The sequence below is a fragment of the Vipera berus genome (assembly GCF_964194415.1).
Source record: "Vipera berus genome assembly, chromosome: 1".
Taxonomy (NCBI): domain Eukaryota; kingdom Metazoa; phylum Chordata; class Lepidosauria; order Squamata; family Viperidae; genus Vipera; species Vipera berus.
The window spans coordinates 97,171,007-97,193,888 of NC_138202.1; the positions used below are offsets into that span (position 1 = coordinate 97,171,007).

Here is a 22,882-nt window from a genome sequence, read left to right on the forward strand (position 1 = left end):
AACTCCAGCTTTAGTTAAGCCGCGCTAAGTTCGGCGGTGCAGAAAAGGACGGGCCTGCTCGCAACAAAGAGTTCCCGCCACTAGGTAGCGCTGTTAGGGCGCCACTTGGACTTCAAGCTGTTTCGGAGCGGCGGCGCGTCGACGGATTAGCCCAGACTACGCGCAACTGGTGGCGGGATCCTCCTCCTCCTCCTCCGGGAGGGGTCTTTCCCACCTCGCATGCCGGGCGCCGGCGGCAGAGGCAGCAGCGGCTCTTCCATCCAAGCACCAAGGCCGAGAGGGCGAAGTTGGGAGCGGCAGACCTGGGGGGGGGGGCAACGGCGTTACCACCGCCGCCGCCGCGAAACATGCGGGCGTCTCCCCAGTTGCCTGGCTGTGGGCGCCAGACGAGAGGCGGGCAGCAGCCGAAGCCGCGCGTGTGAGCGAGCGGGGAGCTCCTCTCCTCTCACAAGGATGCTGGGGGACGATGCCTCGTGGCAGGGAGGACGAGGTTTGCCGGAAAGCGCTGAAACTGCTGGTCGAGCTCTGCTCCGAGGGGACGGTCGAGAACGACAGGTGCCTGGAGTTCAACTACTACCTGCGGGACAGCGGCAGACCCCGGCCCGCCGACGCAGGTAAGTGGGAGGATGGAGGGGAGGGACGCGAGTGGCTCCCCAGAACTTCCTCGAGGCCAACCAGACCGCTACAAGAGCACCTCGGCTGCGCTGAGAAGGAGGGGCGCGTCTATCCTATCAACTGCCCGAAGGCTGCCCATTGGAGCCAGGCGAGCGCAGAAATTCGGGGTCCGGCTAACGCGTCTCCCTCCGTCCCCCCGTCCCCCCCCCCTCGGCGCTGAATTCGGCTTGGCGTTTTTACTCCCTGTTGGTGTTTGGAGGTGGGGGCCTGGCTCGAAAGAGCAAAGCGATCCTTTCGTTTTTTTCTCAGCGTGTTCTTCCAATGTGTTCCGTGGCGTGTTATTCCAAGGCGTTTTGATCCAAGCCCGTCTTTACGTTTTAATATAATTTAGCGGTTTAACCAGACGTGTCTTTACTCCGAGACGAAGTCCCGCGGAGTTCAGCGGAAGGCGCGCTCAGGTGGGGGTTTCGATCAGTGCGAGGAGACGGCTGAGCTATTTTTAGAGCCTGTCGGGTTTTCCGACGCCGATGCAGGACTTGGAATTAGGTATATCGGAAGAAAGGCAACAACCCTTCTCCAACAACTGTAGAATGACAGGAGATCAGGCGTTCTTCTGCCTGAAGCCATTAACTGCACACAAGTGTTCCAGAAACTTATATAGAGTACTGTATAAACTTCCAGGGCAATTCAAAATTTCCTGGACTATTTATCTCATTCATTCATTCATTCATTCATACATACATACATACATACATACATACATACACACACACACACACACATATCTCCACCCACATCATACATATCAGTAAAAGTCACTAATAAAAGACATGTAAAAGAAGCATTAAGTCTCCTATAATTTAAGCAATTGGGGAAATGTTATACATTTTCACTGGATTCTTTTTAAAATCAAACTGGTCAGGACAGTAACTGGAAACAAATCTTGTTTTTCTTGCAGCTGGATTGGACTAGTTGCTCTTTGAGTGAGTAGGTGCTGTCCCAGCATAATAATAAGCTAACTTCATTAATAGTGGTAATACGTTGTAGCTAGACTGAGTATATTTGAAACTAGCCAGCTACTCGATTAGCAAGAATCAAGGGATGGCAAGTACATATACCAAATAGTTAGAATGGTAAATGCTTATTTTCCTTCCTAGAATTACTCGTAGTTGTAATAATTCCTTGGAAGTAAATGTGATGAAAGAAGCCTGTTTTAAAATAAATGCAAATGTATAGTGTGAAGGAGTTTAAATTGTTTTGTTTTAGTAAAGTCCATATTTGGTCCATTAGGTCACTTTTATCTGCAAGTAAGTTTGTTGCACCATAATTAATTTCCAACAGATCAAATACCCATACCAGCCTTTGTGGATTTTGGATAATGTACTCTTGGACATTTTTGTCTTTAAACATTACTTCCGGGTGCTCTACTTTCAAAAAATAAGTTAATTATTATTTTGCCCTGAAGTCCCAGAATTATTATTTCCTAAATATTAGGATATACTCTATTAAAAATTCAGAGTTCTTCTAATACATTTACAACTGTATTTTATCAAGGGAATATTTTCCAGATTACTAATTAATGGTCTAATGTACATTTTTAAGTTGGAATCATAATAAGAGTTTTATCTAGTACACATCCAGCCTCTGAAATCTACACATGGATAGTTCTTCCTCATTAGTTACACTGCAGATACAGAAGATGGCCAGCCTAGTGTAGGTCATGTAGATAGCTAATGAGACACAAAAAGGTTCTCTCATGCCTGTACGCCAAGCTTTCTTCAATCTGTCTCTTGCATATCCAATGCCATTTACATTCTTTTTTTAAAATAGTAATGTTATTAAAAATCACAATGTCAAAGAAAAAAAACTAAAACAAACTAAAGGAATAAAAAGAAAAATAGAATGAAAAATAGAAAATAAAAATAATAATATAGTATATATATGTGAAGTCTTACAGAGGCAAACACTCCTAAAATTAGCTTCTGGGTATATCGAATATATCCTTTAATATATTAAATATTTAAAAAAAAATTCATTCTGTATTAGTAAGACAAATTTAAGAGTTCTTCTTTAATGGTCATCTTTAGTTCCTTCTGGTTCCCTATAGCATTCAATTTTTAAAGTCTCAACCTATCATGCTTTTAAAGAATTCAGAACAAAGGATGTTCTCACAGAAAGGACTCTTAGAATTAATTCCAAAATTTTGTTTCAAATTCATATGGATCCTTAACCTATTTATAACTTTCCAAAATGTAGGTTCTTAAACTTGTACTTAAAAATACTTTTTTTCTGAAGCATTGAAGTGTGATGTAGTAAGGAGCTGTGTTTCCAGGTAGGAGAGGGTATATTCCAGAGGTGTAAGAGGCAACTCAGTCCAGATGTTATGTTTGAAAAAAGGGGGTGAAGAGATCCCCTCCCTAATAGTTCACAGGGTATATTGTAGATGCAGACAGTAGAGTGTTCAATCTGGCAAGATTTTGTCTATAGGTATGGAGACAATAAAGAAGTCAACTTGGAAGAATCATCACATGTCCTTCTTGCATTTGGGCATGACATAAAGAAAACTCACCCAGTGTTTTTAGATTTGTCAGCCCAAAGATTCCTAGTAGCTAAAAAGCAATTTCCAAAAGTGATTAGGAAAGGAAGAAAAGGGAGGAATATAAAGTTGGCTTAGTTGATTAAGGTTAAATATTTAGGATTTTTTTTTCTTAATGGGGTTTTTCTTGATCATGAGCGACTGATGGGACTTTAAAGATTTGTTTATAGGTAAGACATGAAGATTTTTTTTCTTCTATTCTCAGAAAAGGTGTTAAGCTAAGGTGTTAACTTTACAATCCTTAATTATTTCATTAAGATTAATATATATTTGTGAAGGAAATTCTGAGACAAAGAGAAAATGATGAGAAATCAACTTGTGGGACATTATTTGAAAGGATTAATGATCAAGATTCTTGATATGTTTTTTCTGGTAGCTCCTAATGATTTTGTTTACTAGTTTTGAATGATGAGGCTTTAAAGATTAATTTATAGATAAGAGAGAAAATAAAGGAAGAAGGGCTTTTTGTTGTTTATAGGAAATGATAAGTTACTGTGCTAAAAGGAAAGAAATATAAAACCAATTTATTTGATTAAGGTTAAATATGTTATTTCTGGTAACGTGTGTGTATGTGAACTCAGTGTCCTTAAAAGTGCTAATTATGGTTTGAGCAAGATAGCTATTTCTTTACTCCCAGAGCTCTAAAACTCCATAAGGAGCAACTGTCTGGAGCACTTATGGGTGATCTCAAGTCCTCTCTTTGACCAGAAAGGAATTATGAAGAACTGGTTTACTCACCAGATCTTCATTCTGTTGCGATCATTGGCTCTGCTTTTAATGGAGCCATCTTCAGTTTGCCTTTTCTTCCCTGAAGCCCTGCCATTTACATTTTAATTTTGGTTTAGCACTTAGATTGATATACTGCTTCATAGTGCTTTACAGCCCTCTCTAAGTGGTTTACAGAGTCACCTTATAGCTCCCAACAATCTGGCTGCTCATTTTATTGACCTCAGAAGGATGGAAGGCTGAGTCAACCTTCAGCCGGTCAAAATCGAACTCCTGGCAGTGAACAGTGAATTAGCCTGCAATATTGCATTCTAACCACTGTGTACCATGGCTCTTTTAACTGGAATGTTTACCAGGAAACATATACCTTTGAACTCAATGGGTGTTCCAGTCTGCTATATATCTTTGACTGCTTGAGCCTATGTTCTAGAAAGCAAAATTAAACCAAAGTTAGCAACAAAGACAGGAATCTCTCCTATAATTTGAATGTTGTTGAATTTTTAAAGTAGGGCCTGTAAAAAATATTAATACTTTACTTGCAAATCTGTAGCACATGGCTATAATTTCTACTACTTCTACTAACTACATGAATTTCCACCATGCATATCTGTACTGGATTTAACCTGGTAAAAACCTAAGGGTTACCAGTGAAGGACGATCAGGTTTACAGTTTGAAAGATAAGGTAAGTGAGGTGATTGGAAATTCAAATCATCTTCTATTTTCTTCTTTATCCCTTTTGCATCTGATGAAATAAACTCAACTCATGAAAGTCCATGTGATATAATAAAGTTTGTTGCTCTAGAAAGGTGTTACTAGACTCTTGTCCTTCTCTTCTCTGTGATATCCTTTCCTTCTTCTGAGTAGCCTTTCTACCTTGGCATGTCCTGGTCATTGTCTTCATTAGTCTCTTTCAGGCAGTCTTGTGTATACTCCATCCTGTTTTCTTTTCAACCTAACTAAGCTTGTGTAGCCATTGAGCATAGTCTGCCTTTTATTTCAGTACTGTCTATTAACTTCTGAAAAACAAATGTCAATGTAAAGATTTCCCCAAACTTGTTGATGTTTCTAGTTAGTTGATGATTTTCATTTTGGTTATGAATCAATCATTAGTGGGCAAAAATTGGAAACAAATTATTGGATGGATAGGAGAATCTTCAGAGATACTTTTCACAGCGTCTGCTCTTTGGGCTACTTAACTGTGGTCACTAGGACAGCAGGATCTGCATTAGAATTCAAAGTGGTCCTTTTGAATTACATGGAAGCTTCCTCCAGAACACACAAAGTTCCAAATTGTCTTGAGACTTTAGTTACATTATTCACATTGTGATTTAATAAATATTTTCTGTATATTGATAGTGCTTCAAAATGTGAAGAAAGAATACACTAGCGGACTAATCAGTCAGTGTAACCTTGCAAATCCACAAATGATATTGGCCAACAACGATCTGCTGTGTCCATGTATCTCACCTGTATTAGCCATCTGAGGCATAATAACAGCAAAACATAGAAACAGTTGTATCCATTTTCAAAATACCGGTATTTCCTTGCCTGGGCATCAGGATGCCATAGTTATCCAGTCCCGCAGATATATGCAAATATGCCCTAGTTGGAGAGCACCTGTAATCATATTAATACTTCAAGTAAACAGAAGGTTAATTAAGTCAAAGGGGGTATTTTTGTGTGTGTCTGTGTATGGTAAACTTTACTTATAAATTATATTTTGAGTGACTGATGGCTGTCTCAGAAGAAGTTGATAAGATAAGGATTATGTCAAGTTTTTGTCATATTATATAATGTTAATAAGTCACCATCCAAAAATGATCTGACTTCTGGTCTTATTTCTGGTCCTTGTCCTGTTGTTCAGCTACAAAATAGGTTAGCTCAATTTTTAAACATTGATGTCATCAACACCTTTGGGGGTTTCTTAACCAAAGCTACCTCACTTCTATAGATATACCATTTGGGCAAGAAAGCACAGTAGGTACAATATTCATTTTTTTCCAATCTAACACAATGAACCGAATAGCATGCTCAGCAAGTAGAATATCTTCCCCTACTAGGTGTCATGGTTCTGACAGACAAATAAAGCAGAACTCCGAGGCTTGGAAATTCCTCAAAGAACATGTTTATTAGTTACAAAGTATCAGCATGATCAAAAATGAACCTATGAAATCAACTACGTTCCCCAATATTTGGCATGCTTTCTTATACAACGCCCAGTTCATGATCGCGGGAGCAGTAGATGACCTTGGTTCCCATGAGTCAGAAGATTATTTTGACTAGCGAAGCACCTGGGCAATCTCCAAAAGGAAATGGATGAGAAAGTACGATACCATCTGTGTTCATATAATATCGTATCCAAATGAGCTCCTCCCTATACATTTGAAATTGTCTTTAAATGACTAGATGAATCTACTCCATATTTTGTGGAGTCCCTGAACTTTTAAATTGATTTTAGGCTTGTGTTTATATGGTTCAGATAATCATCTCTGTTATACTATTCATTTGATGAAAGAAGGGCCAATCTTTGAAACCCTGCATCATGAAGTCCTACTACCATTTTTCTTCATGGCTAGGCAGAATGGGCAACTGAAATAAAATACATGTTTTTAATATAATTTTGTGTCTTGTTGCTTTTGGTCTTTCAGTGATAACTGCCATTAAGATATTGGATACTGTAATTGGGGTTTTCATACATGGGTATGAAATAGAAGTGTACAGCTGGTACATCCATGGAGTTCAGAATTTATGCTTCTTTCTATATCACATCTCTCTTGGAGTGAGCACTGAAGCTTAATACAGGTGATCCTCGACTTACAACGGTTCATTTAATGACTGTTCAAAGTTATGGCACTGAAAAAAGTGAGTTATTACTGTTTTTCACACTTATGACCATTGCAGCCTTCCCATGATCATGTGATCAAAATTCAGATGCTTGGCACCTGACTCATATTTATGATGGCTGCAGTGCCCCAGGGTGATGGGATCCCCCTTTGGGACCTTCTGACAAGTAAAGTCAGTGGGGAAGCCGAATTCACTTAACAACCCAGTTACTAACTTAACAACTGCAGTGATTCACTTAACGGTGGTAAGAAAATAGTTGTAAAACGTGGGAAAGTTCACTTAACAAATGTTTCGCTTAGCAACAGAAATTTTGGGGCTCAATTGTGGTCATAAGTCAAGGACTACCTGCACAGTCAACGGATGAAAAAGTCTGCTTTTCAACATAATAACTTTCCTAAGTAATGCTCTGTGGTTTCTCTATTTTCCAAATGAGCGTCAGTGATCTGCTTTTGCTTTTTATGTGCTTTGTCATTTCTTGCTTGGCCATTGAACAGGAAGCTAAAGACAAAGCCCTTTGCTTTGGAAAGCAGTGCATTTAGCTCACATTTCAGTGATTGAGCAGTATTGTAGGAAGATTAAAGGCAGTATCCCCTTCCTGTCTGGTTTTTTTTTTCAGCCAAGAAGTTAAATTTCTTATCCTAGTTGCAAAACAATATATTGAGTTTACTAAAGCAGAGGGGGGAAACCCCTACGGTAGCATTTACTGTGGCTCCACAAAAACCCATCAGTAGCAGACAGGTCTAAGAAATCTTGATTTATTCAGACAAGCTGTCTTGCTCAGTTAGTGGGAGACAATTAATGGGCTCTGAAGAACGTCTCTTCAGGTTTCCAAGGATTGGTCAAATGACCATTGCAATGGGAGAGGGGACAGCTAAGTGGGAGAAAAGCCTTCTTAATCATGACCCCGTTTTTTTCATATTTTAGCTAATTTCATGTACACGTGTTCCTGTTAAGAGAATTTTGTCACTAGAAGTATAGAAGGATAGAAAGAAGGAATCAAAGAAAAAAGATACTTTCTCCTTTTACCAAATATCTAAAAATAGGGACCCAGTGAAAGGAATCATTCATGTAAGGTTAGAGCAATCAGGAATGTTTTCTACACTCCTATTCAGCTTTTATACCGCTAGCCAGGATTCTGTCACATTAAAAAAAAAGTACATTTACATCTACGTAGTTCCACCAGTACAGCCCATTAGCAATAGCAATAGCACTTAGATTTATATACCACTTCATAGTGCTTTAAAGCCTTCTAAGCAGTTTACAGAGTCTGCATATTGCCCCCAACAATCTGGGTCCTCATTTTACCAACCTCAGAAGGATGGAAGGTTGAGTCCACCTTGAGCCGGTCATAATCGAACTCCTGGCAGTTGGCACAATTAGCCTGCAATTAATCTTCAATACTGCTTTCTAACCACTTCACCACCACGGCTCTTAAGGTCTTTTTCCTCCAGGTCTATCTCTGAACTTAGCTTAAGCCGTTTGATTCCTGATCCAAATACCTCTTTATTTCCTTCCTTCCTTCCTTCCTTCCTTCCTTCCTTCCTTCCTTCCTTCCTTCCTTCCTTCCTTTCTTTCTTTCTTTCTTTCTTTCTTTCTTTCTTTCTTTCTTTCTTTCTTTCTTTCTTTCTTTCCATAGATCAGACATATAGCACGCTAGTACTTTCAGTCAACCTGTTACATGAGCACTGCAGTAGCCTGCCTCCTTGCCAGTGTTTCCTTCTTTTTGGATACAGGCTGAATTAATATTTCCTTCCCTTCTTCCCCCCCTTTCCCTCCCTACTTGAGCATAGAGGACCTTCAAGTCCCCTCCAACTCTGTAATTCTATTATTCTGTTATTCTGTGTTTTTTGTTTTTGTTTTGGGTTGTGTTTTTTTTGTAGTGGTAGGATGTATTTTGTCAATATTAATTTAAAATCATAAGTGGAAGCATTAGTTGCCAAGGAAATTGCTTGTTTTTTTCCCCTCGGTCATTGTTGGAGGCAGCTTATTCCAACACATTACATTCTCTGAGATGTGCAGTTTTTTGAGTAAAGACACTGGAATATTTCTTACACCAGTGAATTCTATTCTGTAGAACTCAGCTCAGGGAGTAAACAAGTAATTGCAAAGGAAAAGACTATGTTGGGCACACATCCTAAGGTACGCAGTGTCCCTATACCTCTAGGAACAGCAACTGAATTGAATCTGGATATATCTCCATAAATTGGGATGTTTATGTGTTCCCTGTCGATCCGTTCTGCGATTGTAATAACCAGGTTTATGTGGTTCATTAGAGGTATGTTAGCTTATAGAGAAATACACCAAAGGCATAGGAAGAGTTTTTGTCATACAAATGTATGGGCAACTTTCACTATGAATATTTTTATTTTCAGAGGATTGTGTTCCTTTTCAGCACCCAAAACTTCTAAGGCAATCACATACAGCATATATAAAGCCAGGCTGGAATAGTAGTTAAGCTGATGGCCTAGAAACCAGGATACTGAGAGTTCTAGTCCCACCTTAAGTAGGAAAGCCAGCTGGGTCACTTTGGGCCAGTCACTTTCTCTCAACCCAACTCATCTCACAGGGTTGTTGTGAGAAAAATAGGAAGAGGATGAATTATTATGTAGGTTTACCACCTTGAGTTACCTGTAAAAATAATAAAAGTGGGATAAAAAAATCTAAGAAATAAATAATAAATAGAATGCTTCCTCAATGCTAAGTTGAAGTGCAATACACCCATCCATTAGCTGGCAGAAGACTGTAGCAGCATGAAATAGGTCTTCATAACACAGAAAGTAGTTTAGAAATGATCTTGAATAGAAAAAAAATATAAAAGAATAATGCAAGGTTTTAAGTAGATCACAAAATGATATATACCTGCTTCTAATTTAGAAGATACTCTGTTTAAAAAGATTCCAGGTTGCATAAACTGACAAATACTGAATTTGCATAAATAAAAGTCATAGACATTAATTTGCCAGGAACAATAAAAATTCCTGTTTGAAATGCCTACCTGTTCATGCTATAAACAATTATAGCAAAAAATATTTCTTCCTTGTTTCTCCTGGATTCTCCCAGGAAAAATATGACAAAAGAAAGGCTGCGGAGATAAATATTCCTTTTCTTCTTTTCCCTAGCCATTATACCTCAATTCTTGCTTGTATTTGAATGAAAAACAAACTTTCTTTCTAGACAAAAAGAGGGAGTTGAGTTATTCTACATAGTGTTTCCAGCCTGTCTCAGCCTAGAGAAAATGCTATATATGAATACAGTATAGTATCTTCCCTGACTAGAGGAGATCAACCCTGACTGCTCTTTAGAAGGCCAGATCCTGAAGCTAAAACTCAAATACTTTGGCCACCTTATGAGAAGGAAGGACTCACTGGAGAAGAGCCTAATGCTGGGAAAGATTGAGGGCAATAGAAGAAAGGGACGACAGAGAATGAGGTGGATGGATGGAGTCACTGAAGCAGTAGGTGTGAGCCTAAATGGACTCCAGAAGATGGTAGAGGATAGGAAGGCCTGGAGGAACATTGTCCATGGGGTTGCGATGGGTCGGACACTACTTTGCAACTAACAACAACAACAAATCTTCCCTGAAGGGTTGGCATACAGACTGCGGAGAATACAGGCAGTAGCCTTCTCCATTCACTATCTACTATTAAACTACTATTACTTACTTTTGTTCCAGTAATGTAAATTTGTAATGAGTATTTTACTAGAATGTTCACTAATAAATGTCAGAGCATGCAATATTCCTGCCAGACGGATGCTGCCAAAAATGACACGTCCATGCTATTGTTACATTGAAAGTAGCATTCGTTTACTAAGTACCTTGGATTGCTCCATGTTCTTAGTAGCTTCTAAGGAGATTATAATATTAATTTTAACCTCTTGGATGACTTAAGCGAGAATACGATTTTCAGTGCAATCCACATAGAAAGTAAAATATGTAGTCCATTTCTTTCTATAGCACCTCTGTTCAGGTCATGGCATCTCACAGTAGGCTTACTCAACTGTGAGAATTTCCTCTAGCTATATGGCTCCTTGGGAATAAGATATTTATACGGCTTAAAGTTTGTCTGTCTGCAGCACTAATACAAGGAGGGTCAGAATCTTTGGATTATAATTTTTAAGGGTGATTTTTGGAAACTGATATGCCATTCAAACATTTCCATCAGTGGGGTTCTTTTCTGAGAAATACATCAGGTTTTGAATCTAAGAAACCTGCATACAAAATTCATAAAGGTCATAGACTGCTGTGAAGCTCAGAATAGGGATGAAAAAAGAGATCAGGAAGTATTTATGTAGATAAAGATGATGAAGAGAAAGACTAGATCATTAATCACATTGAATTTCATTAATATCATGGTGAGTGGAAGAATGACATGGGCAATATTAAGTAAAGCTCTCTGTTGCCCTACTGGGTGTATATTGTTGAAGTCCCCAAAATAAACTAATGGGCTACTCCTCTTTGTTCATGTTAAAAACAGCTTCTGACACATTGCAATGTAGATAAGGATTATTTTTTTTGTTGCATAAATTAAATTCCTAGAGGTTATGAATCAAAAATACTAAAAAGTCACATCTGATTTATTCATTTTTTTTTAAATGTTCAGAATGAAACTTAGGTATTGTGATAGATTTTTCAGTCCAATGGAATTGGTAATCTCCTCATTATTATTTTGCTTGCAAATGTATTATACTTAATTTTCTTTTATGTCAGCATGCAGGAAAAATATCCTTAACATGACACCTTAAATTACAAGCATATAAAAAGAACATAAAATTATTTTTATGTCAAAGTCCTCCTGATTTACAACTACTACTTTTAGGTGGGTGATGTTGGTACTGAACTCAGTTATGCTTTATCTCGACTCTTAGAGAAAGATAGAGAGCAGGACACAGTTTTATTGCATTGGAATGCCTGCTATCAAGATAGCAATAGCACTTAGACCAGGGGTCTTCAAACTTGGCCCTTTTATGACTTATGGATTTCAACTCCCAGAATTCCTCAGCCAGCGTGCCTGTTGAAGTCCACAAGTCATAAAAGGGCCAAGTTTGAAGACCCCTGACTTAGACTTACATACCGCTCCATAGTGCTTTACAGCACTTTTTGAGTGATTTACAAAAGTTAGCATATTGTGCCCAACAACCTGGGTCCTCATTTTACCGACCACAGAAGGATGAAAGGCTGATTCAGCTTTGAGCTGGTCAAGATCGAACTCCTGGCAGTGAGCAGAGTTAGCCTGAAATACTGCATTCTAACAATTGCGCTAACATGGCTTCTTGGGGGGCGGGGGGCTGAAGGCACCAGCGATCAATGGGTGAGTCCTTTTTCTCCTTGGAGTGAGCGGCCCTTGGAGAAACACCAGAATGGAGAGTGGGGAGCACTTTTCCTCATGGTCTGCAACTCCCTTTGTTCCCCCTCCCCATAATAAAGTGGACAGCAGTTCCCACAGGTCAGTCGAGGAGGAGGACGAGATGTTTCTTTGAGGCTATCCAGAATGTTGTGAGGGGAGGAGAAATCACACCAGCCTGTACAAGTAGTCCTCGACTTACAACAGTTCATTTAGTGACCATTTGAAGTTACAACAGCACTGAAAACGAGTGACTTATGACCATTGTAGCATCCCTAGGGTCACATGATTTGCATTTGGATGCTTGACAACCAACATTTGCAGTGTCTTGGAGTCATGTGTGATTCGCTTTCGCGACTTCCTGACAAGCAGAGTCAATGGGGAAACCAGATTCACTTAACAACCCTGTTACTAATTTAACAACAGCTGTGATTCACTTAACTAAAGTGGCAAGAAAAGTCGTAAAATGGAGCAAAACTCACTTAACAAATTTCTCACTTGACAACATATATTTTGGCTTAGTTGTGGTTGCAAGTTGAGGACTACCTGTATAACCTGTGGAAAGAGGAAAGAGGTAGCAACTCATATGCCTGCTAGCAAGGTAGGTTGATTGGGGGTGCTGGCAATTGAGGGAGAAGGCCTTTGGGGAACATGCCAGAATGGGGTGCAATTTTCTTCATGGTCTGGGGTTCCCATGGTTCCCCTTCCCCCCAATGAAGTGGCAGGCAGTTCCAAGGGTCAACGGAAGAGGAGGAGGAGGAGGTTTCAGTAGGGCTCTCCTGAGAGAGTTGAAAGAAGAGGAAATAGCACAGGCCTATATTATGTGAGGGAAGAAGAATGATTCAACAGGTTTTCTAGTATTTTACTCTTGCATAGGCTTTTACTCAATTTAATGATTTTTTAAAAAGAGTAAAACCCACCATAAACAAGAAAATAAAAGAAACTAAAATAAAGAGTCTTTTCTCTTTAAAGACAGTTCAATTTTCTTTATATTCAAGTGATTTTGGTCATTTTCGTAACCGTACAGATTTATTTAAGCATGACAAATTTCAGCCGAAAGGAGAAACCATTTCTAAAGTCAAAAATCAAATGAAACTTTGGATTTATACACAGAAAAACTTTCAAGTTAAAAGTACATTCTGCAGTGAGTTAGCTATGACTTGAGTCATACTTATCAGCATTTCTTACATTTGTGTCAAGGTGAAAATAGATTGAATAATGCAGCATTTCCAGTTTGGTAGATTTTTGTCCGTCTTGTTTACAGAAGATCCCGCATGTATGCAAGATGGCAGAGGCATGAACATTCCATAAAACTTGGCGTTATGATACCAAACCAGCCTTTCTGAAATGGCATACAAGACATTTTAAGGAAGGTTAGTTTGTAGAGTTCAATATATAATAACCGCCCCTAAAAAGCAATACAGATTGTACAGAGTCTTCTACCTGTAACAAAAGGGTTCCAGATCAAAGCTGCCACAAGAACACTAGTTCATTAGCTAAGCTGCCATACTGAAACCATTTTATACATTGATAGAAAAGTCTCAATGCAAGAGTATCAACATACACTATTAATCACAAATTTATTTAATAAAAGTTATTTAAGAGACTGAGAAACATAGGTGCCTGTGACACAGAACTACAAAGCAGAGCCAAGTCACTCTGGCCATTTGGTAGCATTTTTCATTACCTTGAACACCAATAGTAAGTTTTAATTACTGGGTTGTTTATGTGATATTTCTCAAGATTACTTTGATGGTGATATATTGTAGAAGCCTATTGTATGAAGAACCACTCAAATCTCTCTCTACTTTTTCTTCCTATCCTTCAGACAGGGAATCTTTCTTTTATTTGTTGTTATTTTCATTTCCTTTATCCTTGTTAGAATATGTTGTTGAAAAAATGGTTTGTTTAACAGAGTATTATTAATACACAGTGGAAGTTGTACTGGGACTTTTAGGCAAACAGTAATGCACTAACACGAGTTTTATAACTTATTTTTACTCAGACAACAAAAAGAAACACAGTAAGAAATAGTCCAAGTATCAATCCAGTATCATGCACATAAAAGTCAGTCCATAAAAAACATAGTATCAAAATACAAAAGCTGCTTACCAATATCAAAAACAATATACACTGTAGCAAGCAGTTGATTCTTGAGAGAATAAATATCAAGTTAGCAAACAAGAGAACAAGAGGTATCCAAACACTAACATCAAACACATATACAAGAGCAACTACGTGTAACATCTAACTCTCTTTTATGTGGAATAATTACAGCCACACCCTTAGGCCGTTTAACTCCTTAAAGGTGCTTTTACTCCATTATATAATATTGTCACCCAAATCAAGTTTAATCTCTAACAATCTCCCCTTTTGGGTGGCATATTATACATATATTTTTACAATCTCAAATTACACATATCACAAACAGATTTATGCTTTATAGCACCCTGAGCTTTAGTAAACTGGTCAGCAATATTATCTTCAGTTGCACAATATTCCAGTTTAATCAAATTATCTTTAACACATTGTCTGACATTTAGATACCGTAGATCCGTATGTTTTGATCTAGTTTTCACTGCAGCATTAGTTGCTAATTTTATAGCTGCTTGATTGTCTTCATACACTTTTATTGGTTCATTACAATTTAAACCCATATCAAACAATAATTGTTTCCATACCAATAGCTCAGTACATAATAAAGATAAACAAGAAAATTCGGATTCAGTTGTTGATAAGCTTATATGCTTCTGTCTGTTAGACCTCCATCCTACTAAAGCGTTTCCCAATAATACAACCAATCCTGAAGTGGATTTCCTGGTTACAGTATCAGATGCAAAACTAGCATCTGCAAATGCTTTTAGTTCCAATTCCTTTGTTGGCTCTAGATATAGAGAATAATGTATGGTGTGCTTCAAATATCTTAAAACTCTTTTCGCACCTTGCCAACATCTGGTTGTAGGATTCTCACAATATCTAGCTAAATGATTAACTGTAAATGCTATGTCAGGTCTTGACCAGTTACATAAATACATCAAGCTGCCTATTAATGATTGATATATCTTTTTATCAAAGACATTGCTGTTATCTGCTGAACTCTCAAAACCTTGAACCATAGGTGTTTTTACTGGTTTACAGTTTTCCATATTATAACGTTTCAGCAAACCATTAATTTTCTTAGCTTGAGACAATTTAAATCCTTTACTAGTCCTGACAATATCCAGCCCTAGATAATGACTAATAGCTCCTAGATCTTTTACTCTAAATTTTCTTTTTAACCCTGAAATTATTCTTTCAGTTTCTGTTTCATCTTTTGCTATAATAGCAATATCATCAGTGAATAATAATAACAATGATAATTCACTATTTTGCTGTTTTATAAATAAACAAGGATCTGCAATACTAGCTTTAAATCCCAAACTATTTAACTCATTTACTAAACATCTATTCCACTCATAACCTGACTGTTTTAAACCATACAAACTCTTATTCAGTTTCCAACAGTACCCTACCTTACTTTCTATTCCTGATGGAACTTTCATATATATATCATGGTTTAATGTTGCATGCAAATAAGCATTTTCAATATCTACATGTTTTATACTATAATTCTTATTTGCTGCCCAAACTAAAGCAGCCCTAAGAGTGGAAGCTCTTAACGTTGGGGAAAATACTTCATCATAATCACTATTATTCTGTGCAAATCCTTGAGCAACTAATCTTGCTTTATGTATTACCTCTCCTGTAACACTTTCTTTCAGTTTAAAAACCCATTTACATCCAATTAACTTTTCTGTTTTAGGTATTTTAACCTCTTGATAAACATTAAGATCTTGCAAAGACTTTATTTCTTTATCCATAGCTACTTTCCAATTCTTTCTTTCATTCTCAGGATACATTTTTATTTCTTCAACATTAGAAGGTTCAATGTCTATTTGACAAATTAAACCTGCCTCGAAACGATCAGGCTGTCGTCTTTCCCTGTTAGACCTTCTGAGAATTATTGGACTTATAGGTACATTTACATTATTATCTTCTTCCTCTCCTGTCTCCACTATCAGTGGTTCTTGTTTGATCTCTCTAGCAGGTTCCTCCTCTTCTTTATCACTTTCATTTGAGGAGTTAGTTAAATCTTGTTGAGGAATATATACAATATTTTCTACCCTTTCCCAGCCTGACTGTTCTTGAAAAACAGCGCTAGAACTACAATAAATGTTTTTAGTACCTTTCTCCCAAAACCGATAAGACTTATGGTTTAACTCATAGCCAACAAAAAATAATTGTTTAGCTCTATGTTCTCCTTTATTTCTTATTGAACTTGGAATATGTACCCAAGCAGGTGTCCCAAATGTGTGAATATAACTAAGATTTGGTTTTCTCTTATACCATAAGGTATAAGGAATTTTACCTGTAGCTGAACTAACCACATTGTTTAAAATATGATTAGCACATTTTGCTGCTTCTCCCCATAAGCTATCAGGTAAACCAGAATCTTCAATCATAGATCTAATCATAGCTTGCAATGTTTGGCCCCTCCGTTCAACAAATGCATTATGCTGAGGTCTATAAGGAGCTGTACGTCTATGCTCTATTCCCTCTGAAACTAACAGCTCATTGAACTGTTTATTAACAAACTCAGTTCCATTGTCTGTTATTATGGTTTTTACATTTAACTGAGTTTTCCTTTGTACAAACTTGAGCCAATTAGATATTGTTTGTATAGTTTCAGTTTTTGACGTAAGGAGATAACAGAACCCATATCTGCTATAATGGTCTAGAATATTTAATATGTAGCAAGCACCCCCTAAACTGGGTTTCATAGGACCTATCAAATCCATAAATACCAGTTCTAATGGAGTTGTGGTTTTAAATCCATCTAACCTATTAGCTGGTGCTGCCCTGCTCTTTTCTCTACCACATACGTTACACTGCAGATATTTCTTACAAGCCTTTAACTTAAACCCATTAGATAAAGCTACAGTTCTTTTTAGTGTATTAAAATTCACATGACCCAATCTTCTATGTAATAAATGAATACATTCATCATGTGGTTTTTGATTTGTACAAGTAGTAGCCATTATAATAGGATCATTGCTAATTACAAACAAACCGTCTTTCATATTAGCTATTAAGTTCACTTCATTCTTTTGAATAAGACATTCCTCCCCTTGGAAAGTAACTTTAAAACCTGCTTCCAATAATGCCTTAACTGATAATAGATTATAATCACATCTGGGAACATATAGCATTTCCAAATTTTGTTTTAAAAATGAACAGTAAACCTTACCCTCTCCAGAGACCTTGACTCTCCAGCCATTAGCCATAGAAATATATTTTTTACTAGACCTTATATTCTCAAAATCCCTTTTTATTTTTGAAATACAGTGTGTAGCTCCACTATCTATCACCCACCAATTGTGGTTATTAGTAGTTCTATTAGCTACAGCTACATTAATCAGCTTTTTATTCTTTCTATGGCTTTCCTTTCTCTGACAATTACTATTCTGACAAAACTTAGCAATATGTCCCTTTAACCCACAATTAAAGCATTTCCTTAAAATATAAGCAGATTCAGTCTTCTTTATTTCTTGTTGCAATGGCTCTCTCAACTGTTTTCTCTCCATACGACATCTTGATTCTTCCAACAACCTTCCAGTTATTGAAGAAACAGTTAGGTCTTCTTTGGACAAAACCTCCAAGGACGATACAAAGGCATCGTAGCTCTCATCCAATGATGATAAAATGATGTAAACCTGGTGAAGCTCTGAGAAAATAAGTTCCTTTTCTTGCAGTTCCAACAAAGTTGCTTTTATAAAGTTAAGGTGAGCTAACATATCACCATTCTTTTCCAGTCTAGCTCTAAATAGCTTTCTGGTAAGATTTATATGAGCACCAACACTGTCCCGAACAAAAATCTTTTTCAACTTAGCCCAACATTTAGCAGCAGACTCTTCTCCACGCACATGGACTAGCTGTTGGTCTCCTAATGTTAGCCCAATAATAGATAAAGCCTTATCATTGTCTTTATTGAAGTCTACAATCTTCTTGTTATCTTCTTCATTAGTTGGATCCCAGGCAGTTACATCAGGAGGATTATGGACTATTTTCCAAAGACCTTGATTTTGTAATAGCAAACTACATTGTGTAGACCAGGATACGTAGTTTGACCCATTAAGCCGGGTAATGCAGAATGGATTGAATAGTCCTTGTGCCATTGTCTGAATTTGAAAACTCAGTTAGGAAATATAAATACAATACTGTGCCTGTCCTCAGCACCACACTGGATCTGGGCCCATAACCATTGTTAGAATATGTTGTTGAAAAAATGGTTTGTTTAACAGAGTATTATTAATACACAGTGGAAGTTGTACTGGGACTTTTAGGCAAACAGTAATGCACTAACACGAGTTTTATAACTTATTTTTACTCAGACAACAAAAAGAAACACAGTAAGAAATAGTCCAAGTATCAATCCAGTATCATGCACATAAAAGTCAGTCCATAAAAAACATAGTATCAAAATACAAAAGCTGCTTACCAATATCAAAAACAATATACACTGTAGCAAGCAGTTGATTCTTGAGAGAATAAATATCAAGTTAGCAAACAAGAGAACAAGAGGTATCCAAACACTAACATCAAACACATATACAAGAGCAACTACGTGTAACATCTAACTCTCTTTTATGTGGAATAATTACAGCCACACCCTTAGGCCATTTAACTCCTTAAAGGTGCTTTTACTCCATTATATAATATTGTCACCCAAATCAAGTTTAATCTCTAACAATCCTCATTCTATTTCCTTGCCTGCTTAAGCTCTTTGCTTTAGCAGAGAGATCTTGCCATTCCTTACCCAGCAGAAAGATCTTAATTCAGGACAGCCAGCTCCAGCTCCTCTTCAGCTGCCTCCTCCTTTCCTCTCCAGCGTCCTCCCCCATCTTCCCTGGCCAAGCTTTGCCCCCATGCTCTTCCTAACCCAAGACCCTCTGCTGCCTCAGAAGCGCTAACCGTGACAGTGTGGGATCTCCAAAGATGGGGCTGCTAGTGCAAGATGCTTTGAGTCTTCAACTGTATGGCACAGTTGATCAGGCCCCACCATTGTTGGGAAACCCTCTGATATGGCCATTGTAGTCCTGGTTTTCCTTTTTCTGGAATGCTTCTGTGGCCTAGCCTGCATATCTACACAACACTAAGTGCCCTGATTTGCTGGGTAGCTTACTCAGTTCCTATAAGTACTGCTGCAAGCTGTAGAAGACCTTCTATTTAGTGTGCTCAGTAGAACACTTTCTTCTTCTCAGTTTGGGGGAAGAACCTCTCTCAAGGTCTTCTGTTTGGCCTTTTCCTAAAGACCAAGGATTCGCCAATACCAGCTTATCTCCTCCTAATTCATCTTGGTTCTTGCATAAAAATGCCATCTGCAGCCAGCAGAGTTCTTCCTTGCCACCTTAAGTTTTGGGTGAAGATGTCTCTGCCACTTTCCTTTCTTCTTCTTTGCCAATGCAGAACTGACAACTGTTCCACATACTCATGTAAACTTTACTCTCCAACTTTTCTCTGCAGTCTCCAACTTTACTCTCCAACTTTTCTGTTTTGCAGTCTTCCCCCCCCCTTCTCTCCTTTCTTTTTGGGTCAGACCACCAGCAGGTTACCCAACAACTAAAGAAGTAAGTGTCCCCCTCTGGGCTCTAGTCTCCAATATCTATATAACAAGGTGGATCAATGGGACTGGTGTCTCTGTGTCTCCTGCCCAGCTGTGGGGAGGAGCTAGAGACGATAGTTCATCAGCCCTCACAATAGCACAACTGCCCTTCAGGCTTCTTCTCCCCTGTTCTCATGCTGTCTGCTGACCTGCACCAACACATCAGCAGTCAAGTCTGGCCACTGAAAACCATAAGCCACAAACAGGAAGCTATAAATCATGGCTGAGTTCACAAATTCACTTATGCAAAATAATCATCTTAGAGCTATGCATAAAATCATACAGTATAAAATGAACACAGGAATAAAATTCATGATGAACTTATTTTAAAAGACATTCTATTGAAAAGAAGGAAAATGTTTAGGCATCTAAAAGCTCTATCTGCAGCTATTAGAGTTGAATTCATTGGCTTTTGCAAACATTAGCTGTATGGGGATAGGCTCTTAAACTTATTAGTGTCAACAGTTAATGTTTAAATACTTGCATTACAAGGCAGGAAACGCTGCTCTACAGCAATAACTGCTAAGTAACTTTGAAGATGAAGGCAAAGAAATAGTCATTAATAGGATCTACATACTTTCTGCAAGCAAGATTGGGCTCTTTTATATGGTAGTGACAATGGAGATCTTAAGGGGCTGTGCTACTTTGACTGTTACTGGATATAAAAGAAAATTCTTCAGTCACTTTTGAGTAATGCTATTTAAGTGAGAAATTATGAAAGCTGAGACTTTAGCTTCCTGGGAAGCTTATCTTTTTTTTCTTAGCCTCTGTTTTATTTAAAACTACATCATATGTTAGGTTTACTGTGTCATTATGGGCTGTTTTTATTATCTCTTAAGATACAGGGCTGTCCTAGTCACATAAAATAGTAAAGACTCTGGAGTCAGATTTGGTTCCTGGTGACTTCATTGGACATACAGTATCTAGTTTTCTTGCCAACCACAGAAAAGTAGTTTGCCCTTGCCTTGTTTTTGTTCATTAGTTTGTTTTATTCCCCCAGGGTAATCTGTGGACATGATAGTCTGCTGTCCTATTACTAATTGTTAGTAGAGTATTTTGTTTTCTGTTACCACTTAGTACTGGAGTAGGAGACTATCAAGAAATTCCATTGCAGTAAAGTATATTGGGAAGTAAAGAAAAATAAAAATAAAGCCACACTGGTTCCATTGATACCTAAAAAAAACCTTGGGATCTGTTTACCTATAGAACCATCTTTCTCCTATCATCTCTGCCTAATCAGAATCAATCTGGAAGAGTTAATATGTTCCAGGACCCAGCTGTAAAGCACTGACCCAGGAGATGTGGGAACACCTGCTGCCGGCATCAAGCTCCCTTCGTCCTGTGCGCTCCCACAGGGAGGGCCTTCTCAGGGTACCGCCGGCAAAAGATTGCCGGCGGGTAACACCCAGGGGGAGGGCCTTCTCTGTGGGTGTGCCTGCCCTTTGGAACCAGCTGCCCGTAGAGCTTAGGACTGCCCCTGGGGACCTGAAGACTTGGCTCTTTGAGCTTTCCGGCCAGGACTGAGAATTTTAATTGTAATTTTATTTAATTGGGTTTTAATTGGAGTTTAATAGGGGTTTTATTTTATTCAAGGACTAAATTTAATTATTTTAATTGTTCTTAACTTTTGTAATGTGTATTGTTATTTTAAATTCCTTGTGAACCGCCCTGAGTCCTACGGGAGAAGGGCGGTATATAAGTCCAATAAACATGTGTTTTCTCTGTAGGTGCACTTACCCCATGGAATAGAATTTGCCCTGTGTCCATGTAGTCCTGACCCTACTGTCTTTTCACAAAGGTATAAAAACCTGGCTCTCTGGGTCATTGTTGTCGTCAGCCGTTCAGTTTTGCCTGACTCACGGCCACTTTATGGATCAGCACTCTCCATGCCCCTCTGTCTCTGCCCCTCTGCTATCTGGGTACAGTATAGATAGTAATTCATTTCCTGATCATTTCCTTGCTTTTATGATCATTTAAATTTATTTTATTCTTTTCCAGATGCATTATATGTATTATTATTTTCTTTTATCTTTTCTTTTTTTATTTTTTAAACCCTAATATGTAAGGCACCTAGAGTTACTCCAGTAATTGAGGAGGCATTCATACTGAGTTTAAGGAAACTAAGAATGTTGGTATTGGATTGAACTCATTGAAATTAAGCCTTTTAGAATCGATAACATTGGAGGCTATATTTGCTTGCAACAGTCTGGTTCCATGATCTGGCGTTTTAAAATAACATTCAAATAACTGTTTCTACAATCAAACGGAGGCTGTCCAAAAGTCTCTGATACCCCCATTGGTGGTGACTCTGCAAACAGTCATGTATTTCAATACATCACATCCATTTCTCATTTCCTGTTAGCTTTGGAATTGGAAATCCTCTTGAATCTTCTATAAAGGTTGTAATATTTTCTAAGATGACGTGTGTGTCTCTGTTATTAACTGCGAAAAACATTTCCATATAATCTGTGTCTCCTGCTTGAATTCAATATGTCCCTGTTCTACCGTCAGTTTCAAAGCTGTTGCATTTATTTTGCTTGTTTAGAACAAACATATCGCACCCTCTGAAACTTTTCAAATCATTTTGGATTTTAGCTGTATTTATGGCATTAATGTAAGCTGGGAGCTTTACTTAGCATGGAGAGACAAAAGGAGATTATTTTAGTTTTAAACCTATATTTTGTTGATGGAATCTTGTGATATATTTGGCAAGATTATTCGTATTTTCTGTTTTCTTGTTTCTTAAGAGATTCATTGCCATTTATTAAATGTTGACATTTAAATTTTATTTTAAGTCAATCAAGTTTTTAATTTTTTTTCTTTTCTTTCTGTCTTCAGTGAATGAAATATATACTCTTCATGCATAACAGCTGGTACTTTATTGTTGTGATCACACTTAAGCTTCAGCATTATTAGATTATTCATGTACTCTAGCAACCTCACATAGTAAGAAGAATTATAGTATGCCCTAAGTATACAGAAATGATGGCATTGTGTATAATGGAATTTGTAAGCATGCATATAGAAAGGGTCATCTGTACAGTACTTGTGGCTTT

The 22,882-nt window shown here is 37.9% G+C and overlaps 1 protein-coding gene across 1 annotated transcript in view; it reads left to right on the top strand.

Moving 5' to 3' along the window:
• Positions 1-219: 219 nt before the first annotated feature.
• The window catches only part of LOC308673228 (synaptotagmin-9-like), a gene marked incomplete at both ends in the record, with an annotated part of 96,951 nt that continues 74,288 nt past the window's right edge, over positions 220-22,882 (top strand). Inside the window, 2 exon segments of the mRNA XM_081336771.1 lie at positions 220-327; positions 329-614. Coding sequence (XP_081192897.1) covers positions 220-327; positions 329-614 — 394 coding nt within the window.